Source organism: Gigantopelta aegis, chromosome 1 (genome assembly GCF_016097555.1).
Source record: "Gigantopelta aegis isolate Gae_Host chromosome 1, Gae_host_genome, whole genome shotgun sequence".
Lineage (NCBI taxonomy): Eukaryota > Metazoa > Mollusca > Gastropoda > Neomphalida > Peltospiridae > Gigantopelta > Gigantopelta aegis.
In genome coordinates this window covers 9,146,970-9,164,082 of record NC_054699.1, presented here as the reverse complement: position 1 = coordinate 9,164,082, position 17,113 = coordinate 9,146,970, and the positions used below count along the sequence as shown (strand labels likewise).

The 17,113-nt window shown below is 37.9% G+C and overlaps 1 protein-coding gene across 1 annotated transcript in view; it reads left to right on the top strand.

Moving 5' to 3' along the window:
• Positions 1 to 17,113, top strand: part of LOC121370401 (IQCJ-SCHIP1 readthrough transcript protein-like) — a 218,990-nt gene that overhangs the window by 171,739 nt on the left and 30,138 nt on the right. The window contains exon 9 of the mRNA XM_041495597.1: positions 6,134 to 6,352. Coding sequence (XP_041351531.1) covers positions 6,134 to 6,352 — 219 coding nt within the window. The remainder of the gene's footprint in view (positions 1 to 6,133; positions 6,353 to 17,113) is intronic.

Genomic DNA, 17,113 nt, shown 5'->3' with positions numbered 1-17,113 from the left:
TCTATGTAATTTTTATCCGATGCCAGTTTCATCGGATAAAAATTAAAACGTCTGGCGGCATGCCAATTTGTAATGCTCTTACTGTTTATTTTAGTGACTGATAGAGACAAGGGGATTTAGCTGACAAAGCCTGATTATTTGATGGGTTTTTTTGCTTAGCAGTCATGTGAAAATGGTTTGTTAATTAATGCCACTGTTGTGAATTGAAAATGCGTGAGAAACAGTGCCTGTGTGACTCTGTGGGGACCGAGTTAACCGACAGCTCTCTCAACGAATGGGAGTGTCTCACTCCGTGGAACTGTAAATATAAATTACACAGGATTCTCTGGTACCAGGTAAGCCAGGTGACAACATCCATTCATCTGTATGTCTGTCCATGCATTTGTCTGTTCATCCATATATCTGTCAATCTATTCCATCCATCTGTGCATTCATCCATCCATCTATCCATCCACACATCCATCCATCAATCCATCCATCCATCCATCCATCCATGTATCCATCCACCCATGTATCCATTCATGCATTATTCCATCTATTCATCCATCCATTTATCCATCCATCTATTCATCCATCCATCCATCCATCCATCCATTTATCCATTTATCCATCCATCCATTTATCCATCAATCAGTCCATTTATCCATCCATCCATTTATTCATCCATATATCCATCCATTTATCCATTTATCCATTCACCCATCCATCCATCCATCCATCCATCCATTTATCCATGCACCCATTCATCCATCCATCAATTTATTATCCATTCATCCATACATTTATCCATCCATCCATCCATTTATCTATCCATCATCCATTTATCCATCCATCCATCCATCCATCCATTCATTTATTCATCCCATTCATCTACATTATTAATATAATTTATCTAGCCATCACTATACTAATTGTGACCAAAAACCTAGGTCATGTGGCATAACAATTAGGTCAGATTCAATTCATTTATCCAAAACATAGGTCACGTGGCATAACAGTTAGGTCAGAACTCATTTACCAAAAACCTAGGTCATGTGGCATAACAATTAGGTCAGATTCAACTCATGTATCCAAAACCTAGGTCATGTGGCATAACAATTAGGTCAGATTCAACTCATGTATCCAAAACCTAGGTCATGTGGCATAACAATTAGGTCAGATTCAACTCATGTATCCAAAACCTAGGTCATGTGGCATAACAGTTAGGTCAGATTCAACTCATTTATCCAAAACATAGGTCATGTGGCATAACAGTTAGGTCAGATTCAACTCATTTACCAAAAACCTAGGTCACGTGGCATAACAGTTAGGTCAGAACTCATTTACCAAAAACATAGGTCATGTGGCATAACAATTAGGCCAGACTCAACTCATTTACCTCAGGCTAGATTTTCAGTTACCCTTACTTTTGGGATATTTAATGAGCTTCCATTTCATATCATGTTTATGTCCCAAGTGAAATAATTTTCAGTTGTCACAAGCTTTAGTGAGTGACAATGAACATTATTTCACAAGGGACATAAACATGATACGAAATGGTAGTGAGTTTAATATCCTATTTATTACCCATTATTGATCTTAATTTATATCACTCAACTTGTTTGGTTCGACGTTCCTGTAAGGTTGTAGTCCGCCAATCGATGACGTCACGTAAGGTTGTAGTGCGCCAATCGATGATATTGAGGTGTTAAATCCTACTTTATGTTCTAGTGGGATGTATCACTTTCATAGGAACCAAGATGTTTTTAACCATATGGGTAATAATAATTTTTATTACTGTTGGGAGTCAGTTAAAATTTCATCATCAATCATCCACTATGAAATGATTCACACCAACTGATCGACATTCGATTGTAAAATTGGTTAGAATAACACAAACTTAAGAAATATTTCAATTATTAGGCCCATGAACCAGGATATAGCACAGTGGTAAAGCACATGCCTGATGCACAAACGGTCGGTGGGCCCATTGGGCTATTTCTCATTCCAGCCAGTGCACCACAACTGGTATATCAAAGGCTGTGGTATGTGCTATTCTGTCTGTAAGATGGTACATATAAAAGATCTCTTTCTACTAATAAAAAAATGTAGCAGATTTCTTCTCTATGACTGTCAAAAATAACCGTATGTTTGACATCCAATAGCCGATGATTAATAAATCAATGTTCTCTAGTGGTGTTGTTAAACAAAACAAACTTTAAAACAAGCTTTTAACTTCAAGGGGAAAGACTCTACAGATTGCTAATTTTACATTTATTATCATGGATATTTGCCTTCTTTGCATGAAAACAAACGCAAAGCCTGGTATATTTACATCAGTTCCATCATTCAACCGAGGGGCAGTGACCGGCCATCGGTCTACAGGCTGGTAGGTACTGGGTTCGGATCCCAGTCGAAGCATGGGATTTTTAATCCAGATACCGACTCCAAACCCTGAGTGAGTGCTCCGCAAGGCTCATTGGGTTGGTGTAAACCACTTGCACCGACCAGTGATCCATAACTGGTTCAACAAAGGCCATGGTTTGTGCTATCCTGCCTGTGGGAAGCGCAAATAAAAGATCCCTTGCTGCTAATCGGAAAGAGTAGCCTGTGAAGAGGCGACAGCGGGTTTCCTCTCAAAATATGTATGGTCCTTAACCATATGTCTGACGGCATATAACCGTAAATAAAATGTGTTGAGTGCGTCGTTAAATAAAACATTTCTTTCTCTTTTTTCTTTCTATCGACTAAACTTTCTTTCTTTCTTTCTTTTAACTTTATTAACATGCCTGTATCCAAAAAAGGTTCAGGCACGTCAAACTAAACTAGAATCTGGCCGCCCCCCCCCCCCCCAACCTACAATGTGTGCACACCTCAATGAAGAGATAAAAGGCCACCAACAGTTAATCACTAATCATAACACCTGCCCTGATAACACAGGATAGTTTGTGTGTCCAGGACAGTGCTTCAACATTAACTGGATAAACAACCAACAGTTAATCACTAATCATAACACCTGCCCTGATAACACAGGATAGTTTGTGTGTCCAGGACAGTGCTTCAACATTAACTGGATAAACAACCAACAGTTAATCACTAATCATAACACCTGCCCTGATAACACAGGATAGTTTGTGTGTCCAGGACAGTGCTTCAACATTAACTGGATAAACAACCAACAGTTAATCACTAATCATAACACCTGCCCTGATAACACAGGATAGTTTGTGTGTCCAGGACAGTGCTTCAGTATTAACTGGATAAACACCAACAGTTAATCACTAATCATAACACCTGCCCATGTAGTGGCGACAGCGGGTTTCCTCTCAAAATCTGTGTGGTCCTTAACCATATGTCTGATGCCATATAACCGTAAATAACTGAGGGGCGGGACGTAGCCCAGTGGTAAAATGCTCACTCAATGCGCAGTCGGTCTGGGATCAATTCGCGTCGGTGGACCCATTGGGCTATTTCTTATTCCAGCCAGTGCACCACGACTGGTATATCAAAGGCTGTGGTATATACTACCTTGTATGTGGGATGGTGCATATAAAAGATCCCTTACTGCTAATCGAAAAGAGTAGCCCATGAAGTGGAGACAGCAGGTTTCCTCTCTCAATATCTGTGTGGTTCTTAACCGTATGTCTGACACCGTATAACTGTAAATAAAATGTGTTGAGTGCATCGTTAAATAAAACATTTCTTCCTTTCCTCCCTCAATATCTCTGTGGTCCTTAACCATATGTCTGACACCATATATCTGTAAATAAAATGTGTTGAGTGTGTTGTTAAATAAAACATTTCTTTCTTTCTTTCACTCAACCGGAACATGTAGGAACAGTTACAGTCATTAAGACTTCCCGCTACAATTGATTACCGATACGTATGATTGATTATCACATTGGTAGCCGAAGCCATCACTTTTTTTTTATTATAATCAATCATGGTAACATATCTAGTTTTCTATCATTTGTTTCAATGCAAAAAAATACCAATAATGATTTGTGTCATGTTAAAGATACAAAAACCTGTGTGTGTATACTTCTAGTTGACCTGCTAATGGACTCCTTTTTGCAGGCCACTATTTCAAACCCTGAAGAAAAAAGTGCTTTTTGGTGTGATATCATGTATCTTGTATTACACCCTATTACTGTTGGGATTTAGCTCAGTCGGTTGAGTGCTCGTGTCGCAGGATCGAACCACCTCGGTGAATCCATTCAACCGATTGTTTTTTTTTCTTGTTCCAACCAGTGCACCACAACTGGACAAAGGCCATGGTATATGCTTTCCTGTTTGTGGGAAAAAAGCATATAAAAGATCCCTTGCTGCATTAGAAAATGTAGCAGGTTTCCCCATATGACAAGTTAGAATTAACAAATGTTTGACATCCAATGCCGATGATTAATTAATCAATGTGTTCCAGTGGTGTCGTTAAAACAAACTTCTTGCTAGATGTTGCATACTAAAAAAAGTGGAAAATATATTATTATTCTTGTTGGGAACCAGCCTCGGTGGCGTCCTGGTTAGGCGATCGGTCTACAGGCATGGGATTTTTAATCCAGATACCGACTCCAAACCCTGAGTGAGTGCTCCACAAGGCTCATTGGTAAATCACTTGCACTGACCATTGATCCATAACTGGTTCAACAAAGGCCATGGTTTGTGCTGTCCTGCCTGTGGGAAGCACAAATAAAAGATCCCTTGCTGCCTGTCATAAAAGAGTAGCCTATGTGGCGACAGCGGGTTTCCTCTAAAAAAAACCAGTGTCAGAATGACCATATGTTTGACGTCCAATAGCAGATGATAAGATAAAAAATCAATGTGCTCTAGTGGCGTCGTTAAATAAAACAAACTTTACTTTTATTCTTTTTGGATTGAGGGATTAATAAAATAGCCAGTTACTGCCTTAAGCTATCGACTTTTATCTGCACAGATTGAATGATGAATGCCACTCAGTAGAGCTTCACGGAATTAGCTATATTGTAACGTTATCAGGATGAAGTTGATATCTTAAGACAGTAACCAGATATTTTCTATTTATTCTGAACCCTTCGGAATTGATCTGAAAACAAATGTATGAAAGGGACTATCCTGTGTTTGTAGCCATTTTAAAAGGTTTTTGGCAAATAATCAAATATTTTTTCATTATTAAAATTAAAATTTTCCTACTGTACATTTTCTTGCTTAGAATACGAATATCTCTATAACCAGTATATTTTTGGACATCGTAATGTTTTATATCTCAATATCAATATTTGTCTAAAATAATTTTGTACATACAAATTTATTACTTCTTCCAATGGCTAAAGATATATATTTATTCATATAATGCTTCATATTTTTATGGACGTGACGTAGCTCAGTGGTACAGCACTCGCCTGATGTGTGATCGATCTAAAATTGATTCCCGTCGGTGGACCCATTGGGCTATTTCTTGTTCTAGCCAGTGCTTCACAACTGGTGTAACAAAGGCCATGGTATGTACTATCCTGTCTGTGGGATGGTGCATATAAAAGACTAGAACTCATCTTCACAATCGTTATTTCTCAGAGAGACGTGCAGTTTTAAAAATATGAGAAATGCATTCTGTGGTATTAGAAACACCAGGATAACCAGAAACAGTGAACAATAAAATCTAATGCTAGGCTCAGACTGTCAACAATCACAACGAAGTTGGCCAACTCGATGGTCGCATTGTCATTTCCCCAACTCCCGACTTACGACGGGTGCGTTCAGATTAACAACTAATGGATTATCGAGTTGTAAGAATTCTCAGACTAGCAACTGGACAGTCGTGTAAGTCTTGACAGCAGAAAGCTGGCCAACTTTGCACTGACAGTTGGTAGTCTGATACTATAGTAATATCTGATTTCAGTTAGCAAAAACGGCTCTAATAGTGAAAAATATGGGGTCAGTCACTTTAATTGACCTGTTTTCCACTTATTTATTTAGTTTCCTTACCTTTTCTGACACCCAATAGCCGATGTGTATTTTTGTGCTGTGGTGTCGTTAAAAATTTATTAATTCATTTGGTTATTTGGTTTCTGTTGCGTGTTGCAGGTGCACCACAATGACCGCGACTCTAATAATGAAAAACTAGTGCCAGTCACTTTAAATGACCTGTTTTTGACTTAGTTTCTTTCATCTGTTGCAGGCGCACCACAATGACCGCGAGGAGATTCGCCGCAAACTGGCGATGGGCACGGACGAGGAGGTGTGTGTGGGCGAGCGGGCCTTCAGGAAGCCCAGTCTACAGACTCGCATGCAGGGCAGCATGAACCTGCAGATCTGCTTCATGAACGACGGCATCGACAATGATGCGCAAAATGATGTCCCCGCTGTAGAGTCCGCTCCTTCCAATTTCACCCAACAGGTGAGAGCTATGTGTGCTGTTTATTTGTTCCGGCCAGTGCACCACAACTGGTGTATCAAAGGCTGTGGTATGTGCTACCCTGTGTGGAATGGTGCATATAAAAAATCCCTTGCTGCTAAAGAGTAACCCATGAAGTGGTGACAGCGGGTTTCCCCTCTCAATATCTGTGTGGTCATTAACCATGTCTGATGCAATATATAACCGTAAATAAAATGTGTTGAGTGCGTCATTAAATAAAACATTTCTTTTTGCTGTTTATTATCCATGTAGTTCAAAATATACAGAGAAATATAACCAGTATATGACATAATTTTGGGAAGCGACGTCTTAACATAATTAATGCAACTTCCTCAGTCTTAACTCTTGTGTAATCACTTACAAAAATGATGTCGTTTCTGAAAATGAAGTCATTTTGTCGTCTCTTTCTAGTTATTAGAGCTGGGCGGTATTGAAATTTCAGGTTCGGTATCAGTATCAGTATTTTTATGGTGATTTACCTCAGTATTGGTACGGTATTCAGTATTGATACAGTAGAGATACCAATATCAAGCTGTACTTTCGGTATACTCAGTTTTAAATGCATGTCTGAGTTAAATTTTACCCGCTAATTTCATCTAAATAAGATTAAATTCCATATACAAGGCCCTCATCTCTCTTCTTTTCAGCTATTTTGTGTTCGTCAGATATATTGTTAGTGCTTTACTAAATGGCAGATAACGTTTTCAATACGAAAATGTTTGTATTTAGAATTTTGCTCAGCATGGTAAATCGGTACAGTCCATCTGATATCAATCCCAGTCAGTGAGCCCATTGGACTATTTCTCATTCCAACAATTGCACCATGACTGATATACCAAAGGCCATGGTATGCGATAACAATAATAAAAGGCTGTGGTATGTGCTGTCCTGTCTGTGGGATGGTACATATAAAAGATCCCTTGCTACTAATGGAAAAATATAGCGGGTTTCCTCTCTGAGACTATATGTCAAAATGACCATATGTTTGACATCCAATAGCCAATGATTAATAAATCAGTGTGCTCTAGTGGTGTCATTCCGCATGCAGATGTGTAGTCTTGGAAATGATCTTTTATATGCACTATCCCTCAGATAGGATAGCACTTACCTCGGCCAGTGTTTCTGCCAGAAAGAAATGTTTGGGTATGGCGCTATGGAACTAAATGCAACCACAGTCATCAGGGGGTATGGCAGGCATCCTCCAAAAAACAAATGGGTTAAATTTGGGGTTAGGGTTAAGAAAATCATCCAGTAATGATAAGAGTAATTTATTTTGTCAAAAGGTTAACTTAAAAACAAAATTAGCAAAATATTTTGGGTATGGTGCCATACCCGTTTTACCCTCTGGCAGAAACCCTGATGGCCTTTGATATACCAGTTGTGCACGGTGCACTGGCTGGGACGAGAAATAGAACAGTAGGCCCACTGACAGTCTAGAGACTCAGCTACACATGTACTATGTTACTCAACAATTGACTGGTGTGCATGGTGTGCTGACTAGCTAGTGCCATCAGAGATGGACAACACATTTATCAGCAAGATGCTCTTGACAAAAGGTTATGAGTGTTTGCCTCAACTAAATTCCATCAAGAATCCTCTAAAGATTCGACAATAAAAAAACAATTCTACCAGTAAATTAAATTATTTCGTTGTGATTTGATTATGGGCACATAGTTGAATGTGTAATATTTACATTTCAGAGAAAAAGTTAATAAATAACCATGACTGGAAGTGGCCATTATGCAACTTTAGCACTTTTTCTGATTAAATAATATGCTGATGATGTTATTAAGCCAACACCTCTTTCATTCCTTTTCGAACAGTTAATACATCTGTATTAGATAAAGCTGCATGTGCGAAATTCATTATGCACCAAATATTCCTTTTCTTATTTGACTTGATGCTCCGTTCCAGCACATTCTGCAATTCACAACTTACTTTAAAAGTCAAACGCAAAGAATGACTTGGTAATTAGATTTAAAAAGAAAACAAAATTGAAGCAATAAATTAATTATAGATAGTTGGGGTTTTTTACAGGAGAATGAGAGAGAGGGGTGGGGAAGAGAGACAGAGAGTGAGAATAAGCAAGAGGGAGAGAGAGAGAGAGAGAGAGAGAGAGAGAGAGAGGGAGGGAGGGAGAGAGAGAGAGCGGGGGGGGAGAGAGAGAGAGACAGACAGAAAGAGAGAGAGAGAGAGAATAAGCAAGACGTATAGAGAGAGATAGACTGACACATACACACACAAACACACACACACACACACACACACACACACACACACACACATACACACACAGAGTAAGCATTAAAAATAATTATTACCCCAGCAGGCACTCATAACGGGGAAAACAAAAATCATAATTTCTCACTGAGAAATTATCATGCATTGATTTAACGTACACTACTATTGGACGGTATGACGCCAACAAACCAATCACCTTGTCGGTACTAAATATGACGTCATCACGATTTGGTAAAGCACACACAATGACGTCACGTAGTTTAAAGCGTTTGCCACCAGTTATTATCAAATTTATGTCCCTCGTGAAATAATTTTCAATTATCACTCGCTAAAGCTCGTGACAAGTGAAAATTATTTCACTCGGGATATACATTTGATAATAACTGGTAACTCGTTTATTATCCTCTATATATACTATGAATGTCTGTGCACAAGATACATATTTAACCATATTCTAGAAAAAAAATGTTTTCTAGAAATTATTTATTGGTCATTCATGAGCATTATGAGACAATTATTGTGTGTCTACTCGAGTGACAAATTTCAACCATTTACATACATGTACTTTATAGCTGCTTTGAGACCATTTTTGTTTCGGACAGGTATATATTCGAAACTTGAAAAAAAGTCTAAAGTCAGTAATCTGTGTAAACATATTTACACTTAAAACACCTAAAAGAAACCAGAACCAAAAATGAAAAACAAAACCAGAAAAAAAGACATAAAATACCAATATACTGATCAAACCAGAACCGAAAAACGAAGAACAAAACCAAAAAAAAAAAGATAGAATACCAATGTACTGATCAAACCAGAACCGAAAAACGAAGAACAAAACCTGAAAAAAAGACATAAAATACCAAAATACTGATCAAACCAGAACCGAAAAACAAACAACAAAAGCAGAAAAAAAGACATAGAATACCAATATACTGATCGACCTACTGTTGTAGTGTTGAGTGTTTACGAGTATTGAGTGTAGTCTCCGTTTTAAAGGACGGCCAATCCCATGTTGTTTTGTTTGTGTCTAATTGTTACCCGAATGCATCAATATTGATACATTGGAGGCGGGATTCACCGCTGAGGTTCGCCGGTGCAGTATCTGTATGATTCTGCTGATAATCTCTTGAGCACCACTTACGTTTCAACAGTTATGGCTCTTCTTCGTCAGCACATGGAGTGCAATTCGTGCATGCTTCACTGACCTGCACTAAACCAACATCATCAATTGATTAACTGATAGAAAAATCCCCCTCGTTATTTTCACTAATGATACATGAACCCAGCTTCAGTTTTTCTTGTAATATGATGTTCATTAAAAAGGAAAATAATGAACTATTTGTTTAATGATATCGGAGAACATTTTAAACTATGCTTATTTGTATTGCAACGGCAGCAAGAGTTCTTTTATAACCATAGACTTTAGTGTGACGGGGAAAATCAGAGTGCACTAAAGACGATAAATTAGTCTTGAAAATTGGTTGAATTTCATCAATACTCATCAGTTATGATTGTTGTGCACCAACCGATCAACTTTGATTATAAAATCGTTTTGAATTATATGAACTTAAGAAAGATTTGAATCTTTTGAACTATACACCTATTATTATGTTCACCATGAAAGTCTGGTTTCTAAAAGGCTGTGGTATGTGCTGTCCTGTCTGTGGGAAGGTGCATTTAAAAGATCCCTTGCTACTAATGGAAAAATGTAACAGGTTTCCTTTCTAAGACTGTTAAAATTACCAAAATTTAATGCTTGACATCCGATAGCTGATTGTTAATAAACCATTATGCTCTAGTGGTGTCATTAAACAAAATATATTTTAGCTTTTTAACACTAAGACATGGGTCCCATGATCCCATCCCACTGGTTTGTATTATGTACAGGTTCAGTAATAAAAACATGGCAACCTTCAGACAGCTTACAATCGATAACCATTGATAGTGATAACACAGGTTTATTAAAACTGTCACTACTGTCTGTGTTAGTAAATGGTGTTATAACACAGTGAGGGGGTTCAAAATATTTTCTATCACAACCGGTTTTTGCCAGCCAACATCATCATGGGCCAGGAGAGTTTTACCAAGAGAGTTTTACCAGGAGAGTTTTACCAGGAGAGTTTTACCAAGAGAGTTGCTGGGAGAGTTTTACGCCTGTTGTTCCCTTGGAACAGCCAGTTTCTACTTATGCATGGTTAGGGCTGTTTTACTTGTTTGCAATTAGTTTTGGTGCAGTGCAAAAACAAAGAAAAAAAAAAGTTTGTTTTGTTTAACGACTCCACTAGAGCACATTGATTTACTACTCATTGGCTAATGGATGTCAAAGATTTGGTAATCTCGACATATAGTCTTAGAGAGGAAACCCGTTACATCTTTCCATTAGTAGCAAGGGATCTTTTATATGCACCATCCCATAGACAGGAAAGCACATACCACAGACACAGAGATGAGATTATAAGTTTATTAAATGTAAATGTTTACCTTAACATATTAAAAAAACATACTGTCAAACCTGCTCTAGCAGCAACCTGTATTAAGCAGCCACCTGCATTAAGAAACCACATTTTTATTCTTCCAAATCATCCTGATCTAATATAGTTTAAACTGATGTGTATTAAGCAGGCACCTGTCTTAAAAGACCACTTTTTATATTTCCTTTGGTGGCTGTTTAACACAGGTTAGACTGTTTAAATTCTGCTACATCATCTATACTAAAGTCATTTGATATTATTTTTGAGACTGCTTGATTATTTTTGTACACGCGTTTGTGTCTCTCTCGTTTGTGTCTCTCTCATTTGTGTCTCTCTCGTTTGTGTCTCTCTCGTTTGTGTCTCTCTCGTTTGTGTCTCTCTCGTTTGTGTCTCTCTCGTAATGAACAAGGCTAGTTATCCTGGTTTCGTTTTGCAAGATGGAGTATCTTCGTGTTCGTTTTGCAAGATGGAGTATCTTCGTGTTCGTTTTGCCTGAATAAATGAGACTGTGACACGTGATGCCGTCGTGATCCAGTTTAATCAGAGAAATAATATGATAAGTGAGCCTAAAATTACACTGGAGACAAACTTAATGGGGTGACTGACTTGAGACCAGGATCTGTCAGAGGTCCACAGCCTTCTGGATGAGGAAATTACCGACTCCAGATAAGACCTGACTGTCGATAATATTGTCACGGAATCATGGCTGCGTGAAATGACTTTATGTACTCCCATGATTCATTTCATATGAGATTAGGTGTGTTACGTTGACCTTTTAAAGAAATTAAGTTTTATTTTATTTAATAGTAAAAATAAAATGAATAATGTAAATTTTGTTGCATTTATTTAACAAACAAAAAATATACTACCATAATAAACAGAAGTCATACAAATCAGTCTGCTCTCTGCCCCTCTGCCCCTCTGCCACCCCAACACCCCCCCCCCCCCCCAACAACCCCACCCCACAATAAGAACAAAACCCTTCAAAAAACCCACTCCAAAAATAAAGCCAAACAAAGCAGTAAAAAGTACACATTGAGTCATTAAAAATCGCTCTGCATGGGTGGGAGCCGGTACTGGGTTGTGAACCCTGTACCTACCAGCCTTATGTCCAATGGCTTAACCACGACACCACCGAGGCCGGTTAAACACCTCAAAATGTCAGTACCATAAATTGTACAACAATGGAAATCTATCTCCCTGATTAAGAAATTAAAAGATGTATTATATGTACATGTGTGTCAAACATAAACTGCCCTGGTTGATAGTATTTTTGGTAGTTTGTGATTTCATAGAGACACATGTATTGAAACTTAAACAACTGAATATTTGTAAGGAAATTTAGAATACTATTACAAAGAGGCTGGCCTATGAATATTAATTCTGTATAAAATAAATACAAAACCTGCAGTGCAGAATTAGCAAGCTGCCAATTTAGCTGGATTCAGGGATTCCACAAATTCCAGATCGATTCCGGCAGAATCATAAAAAAACTAAATCCACAAAATCAATGCCTGATTATACTGTTTTGTCATGAATATTGCATTTCAAAATTAAAAAAACAAAAATAATAATAATAATAAAAAAATTAAAATTAAAAAGCAAACGTCTTGACATTTAAATTGTGGACAAAAATCAAAATCAACATTGTTAATTTTTTGATCTTGTGAGTGTTACTTGTGTTAAATATTGGAAAAGAGAAAGGTTTGTTTGACACCCCAACCAGGGTTTCTGCCAGAATGTAAAATGGGTATGGTGTCATATCCAAATATTTTTGCAGATTTTGTTTTAAGTTAACCTTTTGACAAAAGTAATTTCTCTTATCATTACTGTATGATTTTCTTAACCCTAACCCTAAATTTAACCCATTTTCTTTCTTTGGGAGCCCCCCCCCCCCTCCCCATACCCCCTGTTGACTGTGGTTGATTTCAGTTTCATAGCACCATACCCAAAAAATTCTTTGTGGCAGAAATGCAGCCAACACATGTAAATTCATGCCTGATGACTTTAGATATAGAGACTAAAATAATAAAGCCACTACAACAATAAAGGCCAAGTACTTGCTTCACCACAAAGGGATCATCTATGTGCTTTGTTCCTACAGACCGATTAGCACACATCCAGGCCCTGTCTTGGACACATCCACCGGGCAATCTCAGAGAATGTGGGGTGGGACATAGCCCAGTGGTACAGCGCTCGCTCGATGCGCAGTCGGTCTAGGATCGATCCCCATCAGTGGACCCATTGGGCTATTTCTCGCTACAGCCAGTGCACCACGACTGGTATATCAAAGGCCATGGTATGTACTACCCTGTCTGGGATGGTGCATATAAAAGATCCCTTGCTGCTAATCGAAAAAAATAGCCCATAAAGTAGCGACAGCGGGTTTCCTCTCTCAATATCTGTGTGGTCCTTATCCATATATCTGACACCATATAACCGTAAATACAATGTGTTGAGTGTGTCGTTAAATAAACCATTTCTTTCTTTCTTTCTTTCTCGGAGAATGTGTCCAAGACAGTCCTGCTTGAACCTTCAGTGAATGTAAGCATGAGTCAAATGGTTGATTGACATCCAGGCATTGAAATAAGCTTAGTGTTTGGTAACCTGTGTATACATGTAAGCATGAGTCAAATGGTTGATTGACATCCAGGCATTGATATAAGCTTAGTGTTTTGTAACCCGTGTATACACGTAAGCATGAGTCAAATGGTTGATTGACATCCAGGCATTGAAATAAGCATAGTGTTTGGTAACCCGTGTATACATGTAAGCATGAGTCAAATGGTTGATTGACATCCAGGCATTGAAATAAGCTTAGTGTTTTGTAACCCGTGTATAGGTAGGTTAACACAAAAAGTTTGTTTTCTTTAACGACACCACTAGAGCACATTGTTTTTATTACTCATCAGCTATTGGAAGTCAAACATTTGGTATTTTCGACATATAGTCTTAGAGAGGAAACCCGTTACAATTGTTTTTCATTAGTGGCAAAGGATCTTTTATATGCACTTTCCCACAGATGGGATAGCACATACTACAGCCTTTGATATACCAGTCATGGGGCACTGGTTGGGATTGGGGGGGGGGGGGGGAGGAAGACTTAATCAGAGAATGAGTCAACTGAGATGATGCTGGCCTGATGCGTGGTCAATCTAGGATTGATCCCCTTGACCGCCTGGCTTCAGATCCATCTAGAGTTCACTGAACGCAGACACCACTTTCCAGTGAACCAGTCACCATCCTTAAAGGTACAGTCCTGAGTTTACAACCATTGTAAAATGTGTCTGACCAATAGAGCCTTTTCGATGATGTAACATACAAACTAAATACATTTTCTTATTTAGAATATCAGTGTCTGTATATCAAATATATTTGTGGTCATATACTCATGTTTGTAGTACACAGTTTTTACTTTTAATTTGTGATATATATTTTTTCATACATACCAAATTTGGTTTGGGCTACTACAAGCATTAGGACAACAACAGACACCTTGTAAATACAGACACTGATATTCTAAATAAGAAAATGTATTTAATTTGTATGTTACGTCATTGAAAAGGCTCTATTGGTCAGACACATTTTACAATAGTTGTAAACTCAGGACCGTCCCTTTAATTATCCAGCACACAGCTTGTTGTACGTCCATCATGAATAACTTCTTATTGGTGATGTAAATCTCCTACTCTGGTATTCATCACGGTTATTACTGAATATGGTAATTGTCACTCGGGCACTTCAGACAAACCTCATCCTAGTTCACAAATGTTGTTGACCTGCCCGCCGATTGGCTGCGGTCCGGGCGTTGTGTTAATGTTTCTGTATATTTCCATAATTGTAAATATTTATGACATTAATTTCTGAAACTGTAGCCATCCTTTGTGCATATTGTTTTGTCTTTTAATTTTTTTTCTTAATGTCAGAGTTTTACCAGTATGTACATGTATGTAACCAGTCCTCCGGGATCGATATATCTAAAACAGTGTTAAGTGCTGTCCAGTCTTTTAATGTTGTTAATGTCAGATTTTTACCACTGTGACTATTCCTCAATCTAAGGCTGTGATATGTGCTGTCCTGTCTGTGGGAAAGTCTATATAAAAAACCCTTGGTACCAATGGGGAAAAACATAGTGGGTTTCCTGTGAAGACTGTGAATCAGATTTACAAATTTTTTGAATGTTGGGCTAGTAAATAACTACCATCGCCATGCCAGACAGGGCTTCTAGATTATGGTAGCCCCACTCCCATGGCTAGTGATATTCAATGTTGGGCTAGTAAATAACTACCATCGCCATGCCAGACAGGGCTTCTAGATTATGGTAGCCCCACTCCCATGGCTAGTGATATTCAATGTTGGGCTAGTAAATAACTACTATTGCCATGCCAGACAGGGCTTCTAGATTATGGTAGCCCGATTCCCATGGCTAGTGATATTCAATGTTGGGCTAGTAAATAACTAATGTTGCCATGCTTGACGGCTAGTAAACAAAAAGAAAACAAAAAGTCAAATGTTGCAGTTAAGTCTATTTTGTAAATATGAATAGCCTGCCCTCACCCCAACCCCCTGATGTTAGTGTTTTAAGCTCTATCTCCCTCTTTAGGTGACATATCTGATTATTACTATTATTTAGTAAAATTGTATTAACTTAAAAGTAGGGCTAGTGAATTTTTAATTGTGGCTAGTACATTTTTAAAATCACTGATCCCATGACTAGTGCATTTTATAAAAATTCTAGAAGCCCTGTGATCAGCGTGCTGTAGTGATGTCATGAAACAAAAACTGAATTTAATCGTTCAAAAGCTGTAGTACATATAAGTGCTGTCCTGTGTTTTAAAAAGGGCAGATAAAGACCACCGTCACTAATTAGTATGAGTAGGATATGTGCTAGAAGCAGATCGTTTTTCTTATGCTATGGTGCAGGATCTAGGTCAAAGCATGCGCCTTTGGTTGGAGGATCAAATCCCCTCGGTAGACTTACTCTGTCAGTGTCCAGTGACTGTTATACCAAAGTCTGTGGTATGTGTTGTTCTGTCTGGGAGAAAGTGCATATAAAAGATCAATTGATGATAATGGAAAAATGTTGCACGTTTCCTCTGTGTATAACGGTGACCGAATGTTTGATATTAAATAGCTGATGATGTAGAAATCACTGTGCTCTAGTGGTGTCATTAAACAAAACAAACTTAAGCTTCTTACTCTGTAGACAAAGTGTTGCAATTACGATTTATAAAGACACCAAATAAACATAGTTTTAAATGTTTGTGAAAAGAAAGGAATATTTGCTTAATAATACCTCAGCACATTCTCAAACTATTCCTCTTTGGTTTGTAACATATGGTTATTTTAACACTTGGTTAGAATAGTGTGAGAGAGAGGAAACCCGCTAATGCCTCACTGGCGATTCCTACCAACGAGAATCGATCCCAAGTTGACTATTCATCAGGCAAACGCTTTAACCACTGGGCTATGTTTCAAATATTGTTTTTGTTTCCCTTCTTTTTTATTTGCCCCCACCCCCACCCTGCCCCCACATTATGGTAATTTGATGGATCTTGTTGTTTTGTAATTCAAATGCTAGTGTCGGAACTACATATAAATTGCTATAATTGATACCAGCCATTGATCATGGAAATGGTATCATTAATCTTAGCAGTGACATGAAGAAAGATCATTTGATTTGGTCTGTTATCTGCGATCAGCTTTGTGATTTCCCACGAGGAATGCAAAGAGGCGAATTTTGTACTAAACTGCCGAGCGGTTTGCAGATTGTGAGTTTCATATGGTATCCAGTTACACTTAATATGGTCTGCCATTCTTCTGCCATTATGGTGGGGTTTTTTTTTTTTTTTTTATCTTAATAGGGAAATACAAAAAGATGCATTTTATGTTTTTTTCCTCTTTTTTTAATATCTTAATAGAGGAATACAAAAAGTTGCATTTTATGTTTTTTTTCCTCTTTTTTTATATCTTAATAAAGGAATACAAAAAGATGCATTTTGTTCTGAACTACATGTAATTTAGATTGTCG